The sequence below is a fragment of the Typopeltis vanoorti genome, chromosome 14 (genome assembly GCF_054136105.1).
Source record: "Typopeltis vanoorti isolate ZY-2024b chromosome 14, IOZ_Tvanoo_1.0, whole genome shotgun sequence".
NCBI lineage: Eukaryota > Metazoa > Arthropoda > Arachnida > Uropygi > Thelyphonidae > Typopeltis > Typopeltis vanoorti.
The window spans coordinates 104,231,486-104,248,438 of NC_143562.1; the positions used below are offsets into that span (position 1 = coordinate 104,231,486).

Consider the following 16,953-nt stretch of genomic DNA (forward strand, 5'->3'; position numbering starts at 1 on the left):
TATGACTAGTGTTCATCTCTTCCCCTGGAAAAGTGTTTAATATATCATCTGATATGTCAGGTTCAGTTATGAGGTTAACTTGAGATTCAGCAATTAAAGTAGCATTTTTTTCTTGCAGAAATGTCTAGATGTTTTTCTTTGTGTGTTGCTCTTACTATGATTTTTTGACAAGGGATTCTCATTTAGGTTTCTCAATTCAGACAATTAATGTACTCAAAGAAAAGCACTCACAATCATCAAGTTCAGAGGTGTGCTGTTATATGATGGTGGGACAGACATACAAGTTAGTGTTGCTTTATATATTTTCTTAACTGCCACCATCTCGGCATAAGAGAATTTCAGGGCAGTTTTTATGGTGGCTAGCTTCTTCTTTGCATCTGCATTCTGATATGAGATCTTTTGTTCCATTCTGTTCTTTTGTATCTCTTTTTCATCCTTTCACCTTTGGTATGCTGGGGCATAGGTTGGAATGTCTCCCTTACAGATGATGCATTTAAGTCTTTTTCAAAGCAAGGTTTATTATCATCCCTTTACTACCACATCTGGCACAGATGGTAGAGCCATGACTGCCAGTTGGCATTCCCATTTTTCTGCTGTTTAAAGCATCTTAGTGGATTAGGGATGTTGAACACCTAACAAGATAGCAGAGGTATTCTGATTTTACAAATGTTGGAAACAAGGTGTGTCAAGACATTCAAAGATGATACTGAGAATATCATCCCTAAGTATCAGGATAAACATCATGTCTTTCACTCCTTGACCTTTGAGCTATAAACATATCATCTAAACTGGAAAATCAAGGAGATCTTGTTCTTATAATACAACTCTAGACCAGTTGAGTGTTTCATGAGATGTTACTGTAATGGCATTCCCCCAATGATGCTGCTTGCAATAGCTTTCTTGAGTGTCATTGACATAACATTCCAACAAGAATATATATCATCATCATCATAACACTAATTATGGGTATAGACCATATTGGTCTGTTTTGGTCTCATTATCCATCCAATATCCTTTTTTGAGGTCTACCCTGCCATCTCTTTCTAATTGGCTTATATTTTAGTATATATGTGTGTGTGTGTTGGATGTATTATTTCTCTTATCACACGATGTAGCTACAATATCGGTACTTAGTCAAGCCTTATGAGAGCCTCTGAAAAATTAGAGGATGCAGGATTCACGCATAAAAGGATTTGATTGGCACCACAGATCCCTGCCACAAAGCTATGTGTGAACACCTAACATGTGGCAAAGTGATAAACATGCTTGGAAGTGGCAGGCCATGATTACCTGGGATGCAATACAAGCACCGTAGCAAGCCACTCTCCCCAAAACTAATTGGGGAAGGAGACTTATTACAGTGACACTGATCCTTACAAACAAGTCCAACAGCCATTCAAGCCCACCCAACTTTCCAAAGCAGAGGCCAATAGTAGCACAAGACTATTAAGAGAGTCCTCTTTCTGGATGTTCATGGATTATGATGCATGGTAAACATGACAGCAGGTGGTGGGGGTGGTCTGAAAGATAGGAGAGTAAAAAAGATTTAGGAAATGTAGGCAAAGAATAAAAAAGTATAGAAAAGGATGAAGAATAAAAATAAAAGGCCAGTGTACTGAGGGATCCCCTCCATCAAAAATAGGTGTCCCATGTGGAGAGAAGCGGCAGGTCAGAACAGTCTGAAATAAATGGAAGAGTGGACATTTTTGTACTTTTTGGAAATGAATTATAAAGAAGTGCAAAAACACTTTTTAGCAGATCTGCAAGATAAATCTAATAAAGAAAAGTATAACATAAAATTCTGAAACTAGCAATAAAATCGATGAAATAAAACAAGAATTTCAAACAGCTTGAACACAACTTTTATGGATACAAGAAGGAAATCTGGAGATTAATGATTGGAAACTAAAGAGCCGAATAATGTGATATATAAACATACTCTTAACTGACAAAACTGCTGAGAATATTTTACTAATTTCTATGAGGACAAAGAAAAAATAACTGTCTGAAAATCTAAAATATAATAAATATTTAGAAATAATGTCACAACAGAAAACATTTTAAGAAAAATCAGAAACAGAAAAATAGTCAGAAACGATAAAATACAGAATGAGCTGTTAAAATATGGAAAAATAGTATAAAATTTCTTTATTTTAATATACGAGTATTTAATTTATCACACCTCATGAACTACAAAGAATGTTTAAAATAATCCAGAGAATACAATATACTAGAAATTCATCAAGTTCTTTGTTTTTCCCATTACTCACAAATAACAATATCATTACTTTACTCCTTCTTTAGTAATATGTAATTAGTTTAAGTAACTCTGCAATGAGATCCTTAAAGCTCTCATGCAAGTCCCAAGCCGATAAAGGAAAAGGGTCAGTCAGATGAGTACTGATGCTCTGACCATAAAGAGAAAACACAATTGTTATCTGATGCTTATGCCTATATGATCAACAGTTAAAACATGCCAGCTCGGACTTCGCCCAGATGAACAAGGTCTGTGATACCAAACGAGCAATCGGGATTGGATCAAAAAGTAGGATACCGAAAGGAAACAGAAACTGAAACTAATAGAACTATTATCAGTAGGGAAATGGAATGTACAGACACTTTAGATGTCAGGAAAACTAGAATTATTTCAAGAGGAAATGAAGAGATATCGATGGGATAGTCTAGGAGTAGCAGAGATGTGATGGACATCATTAGGAGAGATAATGGATGCGAAGTATCCGATGAGATAATGGTCAGGACATGAAACCAAGCACGAAGCAGGAGTCGCCTTCCTTCTTAACAAAAAAGCTAGAGAGGCACCGTTAGGCTACAAACCAGTCAATGAACGAATCATGGTAGCAAGATTTCAAGCAAAACCATTTAAACATATTAATAGTCCAGATATGTGCACCCACATCTGACAGTACAGATGAGGATATTGATTTATTTTAAAAAGATCTGACAGAGACAACAGAAACAATACCAAAAAAAGATATACTAATTATTGAAGGAGAGTGGAATGCCAAAGTTGGAATAGAAAATGATGGTTGGGAAAGTGTCATGGGAAAATATAGTTCTGGAGAAAGAAACAAACGAGGTGAAAAAATGTTAATTTGCTATGGACCACGAGATGATGACCTGTAACACAAAATTCCAGCAAAAGGAGTGTAGAAAATGGACGTGGAAATCAAATGATGGGAGAACCAAGAACATGGTCGATATGATTATGATTAAAAGAAGATGGATAACATCAGTACAGCAGTGTCAAACTTTTCAAGGAGTAGATATAGATTATGATCATAGCTTAGTGACTACAAACATCAAGTTGAAATTAAAAAGAAAATATAAATCCCATCATCAGAAACGAAGAGATAAGAATAAGTGAAGCTGAAATAGGAAGAAGGTACAGATCAATGTTAAAGGAGAAACTAAAAAGTGTGGAAAAAGAAAAAAATTCTAATCTAAGTGAAAGGCGTAATGAAGGCAATAGAAGACGCAGTTGAAGAAACAGTACCAGAAGAAGAGAAGATCAAGAAGAAGTGGATTAGACAGGAAACACTGACGTTAATAAAGGAGAAGAGAATGTTGAGGAGAAGAAAAGATACATCAAAACAAACAGAGGAGCAATATAGAAGAAAGTGGAATGAGGTGAAAAAAAGCAGTCAGAATAGATAAGATGAAATGGTTAGAAGTTCAATGCAATAATATAGAACAGGACTATTATTATTATTATTATTATTATTAAGAGATACCTTCAGGGAGTCAGGAACTCCCCTTCTTCGCAGCATTCATTCTCAGTTTCCAAGGATGCCCTCTTGTCCTTTCCCCACTCTCCGTAAATTGAAAATTTTCATTAATTGAAATTGTTTAACCCTTTCAGAAGTTTATAAGTCTCAATCATATCATATCATCCCTCTTTCTCCTGTTTGCTAGTGTCAGCAGTCTACAAATTCTCAATCTGTCTTCATAATCAATATCCCATAATCCTGATATCATTTTTAACACTTTCCTTTCCACTCTCTCCAATATGACAGAATCACAACAGAAACTAGGAGACCAGACCTGCACACAATAGTCCAAGTGAAGTCTTATAAAGGCCTTGTAAAGTGGCAAAATGACATCCTTATCTTTACATGTGAACATTCGTTTCAGCATTGCAATTATCTTTTGAGTTGTATTTGCAATCTTTGCTACATGGCTCCTAAACTTCAACTTCCTATCTACTAACACTCAAAGATCCCTAGTCTCATCAGTTTCTTCTAGCATAATCTCACATATATAATATGACATTGGATATCTAATCACACCAAAGTGCATTACTTCACATTTACCGACATTGAACTGACATTCATTTTCCCATGCCCACAATTTTGGCCTATTCAAACCATTCTGCAACATTCCTGATTACCCTACCTATCTTTGCAACATCAGCAAATAGCTGTATGTCACTTATCAAATCCTTCACAATATCATTTATGCATAGATTGAATAACAGTGGACCAAGCACTGATTCTTGTGGTACACCACTGGTTACCATAAATCTTGCAGAATCACATCCCCCCCCATATACCACTTTTTGATATCTGTCAGTAAGAGATTCTCTTATCCACATTACTATTCCATAATCCAAACCCATATTCTTCAATTTATGCACCAGTCTACTATGCTGTATTCTGTCAAAAGCTTTAGCAAAATCCAAAACCATCATGATGTATCCATTCCTCTTGTCTAGTTCAATGGTAACATTGTTATAGAATGTGAGCAAGTTGCTAAAACATGACCTTCCCTTAGTGTTCCCGTGTTGCTCATTGCAAAGTAGAAATTCACTGTCAACCCATTTCTGAATGCAAGCCCTAACCAATTTTTCCAAAATCTTCACCACCACCACCACTCCCGAGATACTAATTGGTTGATAGTTGGATACATCAGTCTTTGTACCATCCTTGTGGATGGTACAAAGACTGATGTATACAGCCAGGTCAAAGGAATAGCCAGTCAGCTGAACACTTTTAGCACACACATGCTGATATTCCATCAGTCCCTATTGCTAAATTCTTATTCAGTTTGTGCAACAGCTGTAACCTCATCCTCATACACCCAAGTTTCTTCATCCAGTGAAGAAGTAGCAGTGAGCTCAATGTCACGTAAACCAGGTTGAAAGCTTTAAACAAAATGGGCATTTGTTAAGTGAACAATCTCTTCTGCATCTTTAACCCTCACACCATCTGCATTTAGAAGAGTTATCCTTTCATATTCATTCTTTCTTTTACTTGCAGCATATTAATAGAATTCTTGTGGGTTGTTTTAGCATGCAACACCAGTTTCTTTTCATACTCAGACTTTGCTTTCGATACAACAGTTGCGACTATTCTAGCCTGCTGCTTATAATTTTCATAATGCACATCATCTTTATGCACATGGTATTCCTTCCACATCATTCTTTTCTTATGAATCTCTTGCTTAATAAGATTACACATCCATTTGACTCCTACCATATTTATTCTTTAAACTCTTGGGATGGACACACTCTGATATCGCATCATTTAAGTATTGTTTAGTAGGTATGAAAGAGTTAATGAAAGATAAGTGAAGGGCATTGTATGGCGACTCCATTATTAAAGATGTGCTGGATGAGAGGATGCACAAGGTATGTTTTCCAGGCAGTAATGAGCAGAGTGATTGAGGCACTAGATATAAGGGAGCGAGCCAGGAGCCAGCCTGGCTGGCCCGAAGTGGTTAGCGTGTCCGCTCTAAGTCAAGAGGCTGTGGGGTTCGGAATCCTGCCGTGGGCATGGATATTTGTGATTGTCTGTGGAAATACTAGTGACGGTCGGAGGTAAATGGCGTTGGTGTAGTTGCGGTCAGTTGGTGGATTGTGAGTGGTGGAAGCAGAGTTGTAGAGTAGATGCCCTCCCTCGATGAGTCTTTGGACTCCCTGGAGGTAACAAATAATAATAATAACTACCTCAGACAGTATGTAACAGAGGGCACACAAGGATTGAGGGTCTTGGATTTTTTCATCCCATCAGAGGATGTAATTATAAATGAAGTGTCAAATCACCCACCAATTGGTGAGAGTGACCATGTGGTTGCCAGCAGTGTGAGGACTTCTGTAAGAAAAGGGTATATGTGGAACTATAATGGGGGAGGGGTGATTATGAAGAGCTCAGGAGACAGCTTGCAGGTGTAGCATGGAATAAGGAGTTAGCTGGAAAAGAGATCAATGCAATGCAGCTTGGGGGATTTTCAAAAACTATCTAGTAGATGCAATGTCAAAATGTATTCCAAAGGTGAGGTTAAATAAGGTAGGTGTGAAATGGATGAATAAAGAGATTAAGCATGCCATACAGAGAAAAAGGGCATTATGGAGGCAGCATAAGAGAAGTGGAAATAACCAATTCCATGAGGACTACAAAGACCAGGCAAGACAGGTGACTTGGTTGGTGAGGGTAGCTGAAGAGAGGTATGAACAGCAGTTAGCTAATGAAGCCAAAAAGAATCCTAAGAAGTTCTTTCGATATGTAGCCAGCAAAAGAAAGAATGATTATGGAAGGATGACACTGATTGGAGAAAATAGTATAAAGACAGCTGTTGCAGAAAGTGTGGTGGAGATACTTAAAGAGCAGTTCATAAAGGTCTTTCAATCTTGTGAATGTGACTTCATGGAGAGATTGAGAGCAGTTGATGATGGGGAAGAGACTGACTGTAAGTGAGCAAGAGGTGTATGGGGAGTTGAGCAAACCAGATGTAAATAAGGCTGTGGGACCTGATAATATATCACCATGTATTCTGAAGGAGTTGATGCTGGCCTTGACATATTTTTTAAATATAAGTCTTGCACCGGGTCAAGTTCCTAAAGAGTGGAAGGAGGACAAGATTGTGCCACTTCATAAAGGAGGTGATCAAACTCAAGCATCAAACTATAGGCCTATCTGTGTGTCAGGTGTTGTAGTTAAGTTGTTGGAGAAGCTTGTGAGAACTAGGATCCAGAATTGGGTTGACAACAATGGTATTATCTTTCATGGACAGCATGGATTTATTAAAGGGAGGTCATGTTTTAGTAACCTACTTATTTATTACAATAAAGTGACTGCTTCCAAGGACAGAGGAGAAGGATACTTAGATTTTGCAAAGGCTTTTGATAGATTACTGGCATGATAAGTTGATAGTCAAGCTAGAGTGGATGGAATTGGATATTAGATTACATTGGATTGGAGACTGGCTATCTCATAGGTATCAACAAGTTGTGTATGGGGGAGCGATATCCAGGAAAAGGAAAGTTACTAGTGGTCTGCCTCAGCGGTCTGTTTTAGGGCCATTGCTGTTTAACTTGTATATTAATGATATTGGTGAAGATTTGGATGGAGATATTCAGTTGTTTGCAGATGATGCAAAGTTGAGATGAACCACGAAGAGTAGAGAAGATGTTGTGGCTTTACAAGAAGACTTGAATAAATTGAGTGATTGGGCACAGGAATGGGGATGTGAGTTGAATGTTGCAAAATGTAAGGTTTCAAAATTTGGAAAACAAAAATGGGATACACAATTTATGCTTGGTGAGGCTATATTGTCAGAGGTGGAGGAAATAAGAGATCTGGGAGTGATAGTGGATAAGGATATGAAATTTAGGGGACACATAGCCAAAATTGTGAAGACAACACAAAGGCTTCTGGGAATGATGCAGAGGACATTGAAGTAGGGAGATTCTTGTTCCATTGTATAAGGCTTTGATTAGGCCACACATGGACTATTTTGCCCAGATTTGGTCACCTAGTTTTCAGAAGGAGAAGAGATGTTGGAAAGGGTCCAGAGGCAACTGAGTAAGGTAGTTTCTAACCTCTGGAATGTCAAGTATGAGGAAAGATTGAGAAGATGCAACTTGCAGAGTCTGGTGGACAGGAGGAAGAGGGGAGATATGATAGAGCAGACCTACAAGTTATTAAGGGGTTGTTATAGGATCAATGCTGGAGAGGTTCTACAGAAAATAGTGGGAGATCAGGGGAGAACCAGAGGTCATCCCTGGAAACTGTATAAAGAGGGTGTGAGTAGTGGAGTGAGAAGCAGGTTTTTTTTCATGCAGAGTTGTGAACGATTGGAATGCCTTGCCTGAGAGTGTGGTGTCTGCAGAGAATTTAAGTGTGTTTAAAGCACGGTATGATGAGCTGTGTGTATGATAAAAGGACCTCCTTGATGAGTCTTTGACTCCATGGGGTTTTGGGTAATAATAATAAATGCTTCCCATGCACTGTCGATATTCTTCCAATCCAGAAAAATCAGGAAATTATGACCTCAGTTGGTCGTAATTTCCTGCTTTGTAGTTCAACATGTAACCTTTTCTGAATGGAACATTCATAAACTTAGTCACTTCCCAAGTGAGTACCGCATGATCACTTGTCACCAACCAGAGTCAGAATAGTTACATATTAACTGAAACACTCTCTGACAGTATAATCAAATCTAACTATCTTTGACCTCAAGTTCCTTCTGTCATATGCTGCTTGAGGAAGTTGTTCCACAACAACTCAATAAATGCATTTTCATTCTTCTCATGAGATTCTACTGCTACACAATCAATATTTGGATAATTAAAGTCTCCCATTAGGTTTACTCTTTTTGTGCTCATCTTGTCTATTTGCTGATACATTTCTTCTTCACTAGCAACAGATCCACCAGGTCTGTAACAACCCCCCAATATGTAATTCATCTTGTTAGATTCCCTCACACCAGATGGCTTCAAGCTCACTGCGCATGAAATACCATTAGTAGTAGTAGTAGTACTACAATCGTAGGTCTCAACTCTAACTGGATTCAAGTCATCCGATATCATCCACCCCACCTCTCCTATCCTCTCTATCCTTCCTAAAAATAGTGTATCCTTTACACTCAATACTAGTTAGTATGTCTGATTCAGATAGTCAGGTCTTACTAATGCCTACAATCTGAGGTCTCAACATATTGACTAAGGTAACAAAACTCTACCACTTTGTTTCTGATACTCCTAGCATTTGGGTACAAACATAATAATCTACCTGCACATTCTTTTGTATAATGGAGAACACAAAACTAGGGAGGTGCACAAAATGATTAGCACCATTAATAGAAGGTGGCAACCAAAACAGATCACAATGAAATATCATAATGAGATCACAATTAAAGATGAAAAAGGCAAAGTACTGATGAATAAAGATAATATTGTATAGCAGTAAACAAGATACTGTAGTGAGCTATTTGAAGAAAAACTAGATTTAGATGGAGTTGGGAAACTGATTGAAAAATTGAAGCAGATATCACCATGTATATGACACGGACATTTTAAGAGGAGAAGAAGAAAATGAGTATGACATGGACATTTTAAGAGGAGAAGTAGAAAAAGCAGCTAAAACACAAGAGTCCAGGTAATAATAACATCACTGGAGAAATTATTAAATATGGTGGCAAAACTATGTTTACAGAAATGCGCCAACTATGCGATATTGTATGGAAGGAAGGAAAAATACCAGAGGAGTGGGTGAAATCGATATTAGTGATATTATACAAGAAAGGAAATAAGCTAGAATGTAAAAATTATAGAATGATTGCTTTGACAAGTCACCTTGGTAAAGTGATGATGGTGATATTGACAGAAAGATTGAGAACACAATTGGAAGCATACATCTTGCAGACGGGCAAGCAGATTTAGGAAAGATAGAAGTACAATTCAACAGATTTTGACAATGTAGTTAATAGTAGAGAAAGCAAGGAGAAAAAACAAAAACATATATACCTGCTTTGTTGATTTTCAGAAGGCATTTGACTGCATCACCCAGAAAATGACATTAGCAGTGCTAGATTCATATGGAATTGACAGAAAACTAATAGCCATATTAAAAGATATTTATAAGAATGCAATGGCAGCAGCTACAGAAGTTAGGTGAGGATTTGGGAAAATGGTTTAGAACAAGCAGAGGTACTACATGGGGAGAACCACATGTAGTACCAAGCATTTTCATTGCACATTTAAAAAGACCAATGGATAAAATGAAGGAGGATGCAAAAGGAATATCAGTACATGGGATGAGAATTAACAATCTGAGATTCACAGATGACGTTATTATTATTAAAGAAAACGAAAGAGAACTACAAAAATGATTGAAGTTAAATGAGGAGGGGAAGAGATTTGGACTTTTGTGAACTTCAAAAAAACAAAGGCAATGGTATTTGGTGAGAAGAACATAAACCCAAAGATACAAGTGGATGGAACTGATATAGAAAATGTAGAGCAATTCACATATTTAGAAAGTAAAATGACATATGACTTGGACTGTAAAAAAAGAAATAAAGATCAGGATTGTAAAGGGAAGAACAAATCTAAAAGCTATGGATAACATCTGGAAAAGTAAAGTGATCAGCCTGCAAACAAAATTAAGAGTATTAGAAATATGCATCTTTAGCAGTGCGCTGTATGGATCTGGAACATGGGTAATAAATAAGGAATCAAGAAAAAGAATTTTGGCATTTGAAAGAACTTGTTACAGGAAGATTCTAAGAATAGGATGGGTAAAGAAAATCGCAAATGAAGAGCTCTATCAGAAGCTACAACCAAAGGAGAATTTAATGCAGAAGATTATACAACAGAAGCTGCAATTACTTAGGCACATCTGCAGAATAAGCGAGGATTGGAAGATAAAGACATTCATGTTTGGTATTATGGATGGTGTAAACAGAAAAGGTAGACCATAACAAGTTTGGATAGATGACATGAAGGACTGGTGTAGAATGGGGTTACAGAAACTGCGACAATGTGCACTGTACAAGGAAAGGTGGAAGAAAATAGTGAAGGAGGCATCAGACACCAACAGGCAGTGCACTTTTGGTTTGTGATAATGATGATGAATTAGTTCATGTCCTGTGGTTAATTTTAGCAAAATATGTATGACTTTTAAGGGTTCATATATAAATTATTTAATAATATAGATTTTAGATTGTCATCCCTTCTTACTCTCCTCTTATATATTCTAAACCATCATCTTAAAGTGTAATCTCAATAGCTTGTCACAACTAAGAAACCTGGCCTCCCATAAAACTCAATGCTGCCACAAGAGGGTGGTTAATGCTATCTGCATGTGTGTTAAAGTGTATATTGCAGGAATCAGATAATGTACATGAAGAATTGTTAATGACTATTTCATTACTGGTCTTTTGAGGGTTTTTTTTTTTTTTTAATGATCAGGTTTCATAGTTTTTTTTGCTGACTGTGGATATGTACTCCGATTTTTCATAGATAAGTCTATCTGAACTGTTCCAAATATTCATAGGAATGGAGGAAGATAATTTTGAGTGAAGAGTATAAGAACTGGCTAGCAATTTTAGAATGTTACAACCTTATGTGATTTATGTATTCTTTTAGTAAGGCAACTTCCATCTCATAGAAAATTCTTAAAGCATAGTGGTCAATTTTTGGTGTAACCTTAAAAACTGAGAAATAACGTCATCATCTCTGCATCTTAAAAGAAATGTTAATGTGCTATAAAAAAATTCTTTATTTGAAAAATTAAGGTAAAACTCTTTAATTTTTCAAATTTATGAGAGCAAAGACTCACTGTGAGATCAGACATCATTGCATAGGTTTTTATGGAGAGAGAACATATTAGAAATGTTTTGCCAGTATTTTGCTACATATATAGAATTGCCATATAAAATAATTTACTGACTACTCAACTAGTTTTGTGAAAATTATCATGTTTCACATCATCAAGAGAAATAAGTGAATAAACTAAAAAAACAGATTAGAACAGGTACATAGTGAAATATCTGAATACACAAATAAACAATAGAAAGCACATTTACTATAACATTGTTTGCCACTTTGTGATCTCTTGCTGACTACTGGTAACCATGTGAATGTCATGATTAATTAGAGAAGCCCAGTGTGTCTTGATGTAAAATTATCTCTGGTTTTATGCTGCACTGCTAAGGATGTTTGATCATTTCAGCCGATTCTTTGAACACTCTTGAGAAAAATCCGTAATCTATGTGGTGCATTTTGGCTTGTTGCCATAATACTTGATGTTTTGTTTCAGATGTATATGCTGTCAGTGTTTTCAGTCTTTTCTTTCATTCTCTACATCCTTAATGTTCAGACTGGTGATCTTGTAGACACCAGGTTTTTAGGGAAGTGGATGGAGAGATTTTGCAGGTTTCAGCAGTGGCAGATAAAATAGCAAGGGTATTTTATCTGCCACTGAATTTATCTGAATTTAACAGGAGACTGAATGTTATTCAAGCATGATAGAAATTCTTCTAATTGAATGATAGTCAGGTCAAACAATGAATATGTCGTTGACATATCTGAGCCAAACGTTAGGTTGTGTTTCCTGGTACTGGCACTCCATGAACAAATTTGCTAACAAGGGAGAAAGGGAAGGGCATATTGCTAATCCTCCCTTCTGTTCAAAATATTCTTTTTGAAATTTGAAGACAGTGCTATTAATGCAATGCTTAAAGAGATCCACTGTATATCCAGTGGAAATAGGTCTTGTAGTTGTTCTTGGTATGTTGGTGGACAGATTAACAATATCAAGGCTTGCAAATGGATCAGCAGTTTCTATTTTCATGTCTTTGGGTGCATTCTATGAAATGTACCATGTTCTTTAGATAAGAGGTTGTTTTGCTGATGCAAGAGTTTAGCAAGTTTGCTAGGTATTTGAATAGCAATGAGTTGCCATACAGATAGCAATGAGTTTTCTCCTGTTTTTCTGGAGTGGCGTGAAAAAAAAAGTCAATGCAACTCCTTTCTCTAAAGCACAAGCTTAGGAAAGTAGGCATAATCTTTATTTAATAATAAATTCATTATTATAATACCAGTATTAAATAATAAGAATCATACTCATAATATAACATGTACTAGTAAGATCAAAAATTTACTTCATTTAATAACTTAAATTTGATAAATGAGCCATCATAGCTAAGTCGGTGTTGATAATGCCATTAATCTTAAAAGACTGACATCTGAATCCAGTCCAGGATGTTAAGAATCTTTATCAGAGCTTTTCAACTGAAGGTGAGTTAGCATGTGTCATATGGATTGAGGTGACAAATTTTTTTCCTCCCATAAACTCAAACTTTTTTCATTTTTCATCTGGCAAAACAAGCAAACTGGACAGAAGAATACACATATTTCAGATATAGCAAATATGATGAACTGCCCTATCATAAGCAGTAATCATGTTTATTAGAAACTAATTATTCAACCATGACAGGCCACTGAACCTAGCATGAAAAGGAAGATGAGAACTATGAAAAATAAGCAAATCATAAAATTCTTCTCTAGTTAAAGAGTAATTCATTATTATCTTTGATTTATTATACTTTACTGACATGTACAGAGAATGTCTACATTATTATCTATTAAATGCAATATATAATGAAAATGCCATTGATTGGACAAGCAGATCGCAATTTCCTTGCTCTCCAACATAGCAACTCTGGGTTCAAATCCTATTGTGGCAAGGATTTTTGTGAATGTCTTTAGGTGGTAGATGATTTTCATCACCTGGTATGAAATTACCATTCCTGTTTATGGTTCTTGAGGGCTTGAATGCATTCCACCACATTTGGTCTGTAGAGTTTGTGAATTTTGTAATAACTCTGAATAGTTAAGAGTTCTAAAAAAAAAAAAAAAAATACTATTTCACAACCTTTTGTTGATGAGGATGACATAAAAATATCATATCCAGTAAACATAATATACTGAAAAAACACAATAGGTTTACCTCATGCTTCAAAGGTACAAGTTCATCTCAGTAATATTAGGTAATTTTCTTTGCTACAACAATTGTCATAATTTCTCCCCCCCACCTTCCCCCCTCTCCAACAGCAGATGAAGTGTATTTCTGGGATGAATTTTAAAAAAATGCATTTGGCTTTTAATCCTACAATGGCACATGGGATCTGTGAAGACAAATACTCATTGTTCTAGAAGTGATCTAAACTAATAAAGGACAACAGGTTGCAAATCCATAATCTGTGCCTTAAAATTTACATAAAAATTAAATATTTTCATTCTCCCTCTCTCTTCATGTAGCTTCCTCAGCGAGAGGGTGCAGCACCATGTTGTTCCAGTTCTCTCTGTTGGTGGCTTTCCTTTTTGTTTCTGCATAGTTATGTGATCCTGTTCATGATCTTATCATCTTTAAACCATGTCCTTTATGTTTTACCCCTGTTCATGATCTTATCATCTTCAAACTATGTCCTTTGTGTTTTACCTCTTGATCCTTTTCCCATAATTTTTCCTTCTAAAACCGTTAGTATCCTCTGTCCTGCTGAACCTCTCAGTACATGTCTTGCCAATCTCATCTTTCTCTGGATCATTTTCTGTAATAAAGATTTTTGTGTTCTCATTCTCTGTAGGACATCTGTATTTGTCATGTGTTCTGTCCATGAGATTTTCAGAGCTCTCCTATAGCATTATCTGTTGTCTTACTCTCTTCTTGAATGCAGAGATCTCACTTCCATACGTGAAAACTGGCCACACTAATCTTCTTGTCATTCTTTTCTTTGTCTTGATACTCACAGAACTTCTGAGCAGATCTTTATTTTTCCAGAAGGCATCTTTAGCTATCACTGTTCTTATTTTTATTTCTTTATCTTGCTTTCCATCTGCAGTAAAGTAGGTGCCTAAATATTTGTATTCTGTTGTATGTTCAATTTTAATATTGTTTATGAATATTTCTGCTCAGATTGATTTTCTTTTGAGATTTTCATAAATTTTGTCTTTTTTGCATTTATATCTAATCCAAACTCTTTATCTTCTTCAATTAGTAGCTGCTGTAATTTGTTTGATTTGTTTTTGTTTTCTGCTATTAGAATGGTGTCATCAGTATATCTAAGATTATTGTATTTTAAATAATTGATACTAATTCCTATTTTTTGTTTTTCAATCTTTTTCATCACTGTCTCACTATAGATATTAAATAAATTTGGTGAAAGGATACAACCTTGTCAAACACCTGTTTTTATTTTTACTGCAGAAGGTCGAAGGGTGTAGTACACAAAAGTGTACCATGTGATACATTAATATTCTCAAGTTGACATAACATGGCATACATAAAAGTAATATGTGCAAATACAACTGTTTTAAAAACCAATTAAGACAGCTAATGTCTCATTTAGCTAAATACACCCAAACATTTACTACACTTTCTTTACCTGACTGCTGTAGCTTTAAGTGGTACAGAACAATGATGACACTAATTCCAATAATTACTCACAATATACATTACTGATATTAAAAAAAAAAAAATCCAGAAAAATTTATAAGTTGTTACCATCAGAAACATTTTTATCATCTAGAGATAAATTCCATGTGAGGCTACAACTATCTTTTTCCTCCTTAACTTGCTGTGGCATATCTGATGTTATAACCTATTAACAAAAACAACAAGGAAAATAGTTGAAAACTATGTGAATTAGTTGTTTTTAATATTTATGCTTACTTTAAATCTGGTTATTAACAAAACCATACATCATTTTAGAAATAACAGAAATAATTCAGTAATGCAGATAATTTAGAGCTTTATTTATAATTTATAGCTACCTAGAAAGTTGCTCTAATCACTGAGAGGATCTGAACTCAGAATCTTTCAATATGAAGAATGTAATGACTTTTTTTGTCAAACCTGTGTATGTGGTATAGCAGTAATGCTACGGACACTTCCCATGTCAAATGACTCAGCAAGTTGGATGAGATTTAATCAAAAATAAAGGCATCTGAAGTTATAAATTTTCTTAAATCAAACAATTCATGATTTGCTTTTCCCTTCTCATGATTTAAGAAGGAAAAGTAAAAAAAAAAAGTATGTAAAATGTGTTTATTCAGATTAGTATTGTACATGGATTGCCATGTATGATACTAGTCTTGAATGTATAATTTCTCAGCAGAGTCCCTTCCTAATTTTGAATACACCAGGTCAAGTAATATGCTCATGACAATTCACAGACAAGGCTGTTATCCAAATTTCACTGGCTTTTCAGCTCTTACTCATTTTTTTTGCTTCTTTTGTTTAATATGATGTGTGTATGGGTTTTTATTGTATTTTGGTAAACTAATTAACGAAATGAAAGAAAGTAATACAAGGTCATTGCTATTTTTAATTAGGAACCAATCTATTTCCAGGAGTTCCACTCAAATAATTTTACAATATTTTATTTAATATACTTTTTTAAGTAGTTCAAAGTATGTGAGTCTCATAGAGCAAAGTCATGACCAGGAGTTTTCAAATGGCATATTACGATCTGTATCCAGACCACCGAAAGAGTTTTTACAGATCATGGCTTATATCTGCTTAAACTAAACTGGCTGCTAATTGAAAACATCTATACCTTGTAGCAGAGCATCTGTAGTTCGATCAGTAATAACAATGCCATTTGATTGAAAAGATCTTGGTTAGAATCCCATCTCATACAGAGTTGATGCGGCAGGATTTTTCCTTTTTCCTTCTGGAAACTCAAATTTTTCATCTCAGAAATAAGCAAACAGCATAGAATATCTTCAGTGAACAATTTATGCACAGAAGATATTCTAATGGGAGATGAATGAGCTTATATGAGTATATTAAGGTTTCAGAAGCCAAAGATACGTGATAGGTGATAGTTATGGACCCTAAAAGACTAGAAAAGCAGAAGAACAAGAAGATTGTAATATAGCCTAATCATTAATTAGAATAGTGAACTAGCATAAAAAAAAAGCGCACTGATTAAAAAAGCAGAGAAAAGATTAAACTTTTATAAAAGACATATATTGCTATCAATTTCCCTATTGCAGAATCACACAGAACTACTTTTTATCATTATTATTAACACCAGACCTCCATGTAGTCAAAAACTCATAGGAAGTACACACTGTTACACACAAAGCCCATCAAAGCCATACTTTACACACATTCAATGGATCTGCATTCACTACAATGTCAGGCA

The 16,953-nt window shown here is 35.5% G+C and overlaps 1 protein-coding gene across 2 annotated transcripts in view; it reads right to left on the reverse strand.

The window, feature by feature from the left end:
- The window catches only part of ssp3 (SCAPER domain-containing protein short spindle 3), a 460,137-nt gene that overhangs the window by 386,606 nt on the left and 56,578 nt on the right, over positions 1–16,953 (reverse strand). For both annotated transcript variants that reach the window (XM_090403385.1, XM_090403386.1), the window contains one exon: positions 15,306–15,402. In XM_090403385.1, the coding sequence (XP_090259511.1) occupies positions 15,306–15,402 (97 nt within the window). The remainder of the gene's footprint in view (positions 1–15,305; positions 15,403–16,953) is intronic.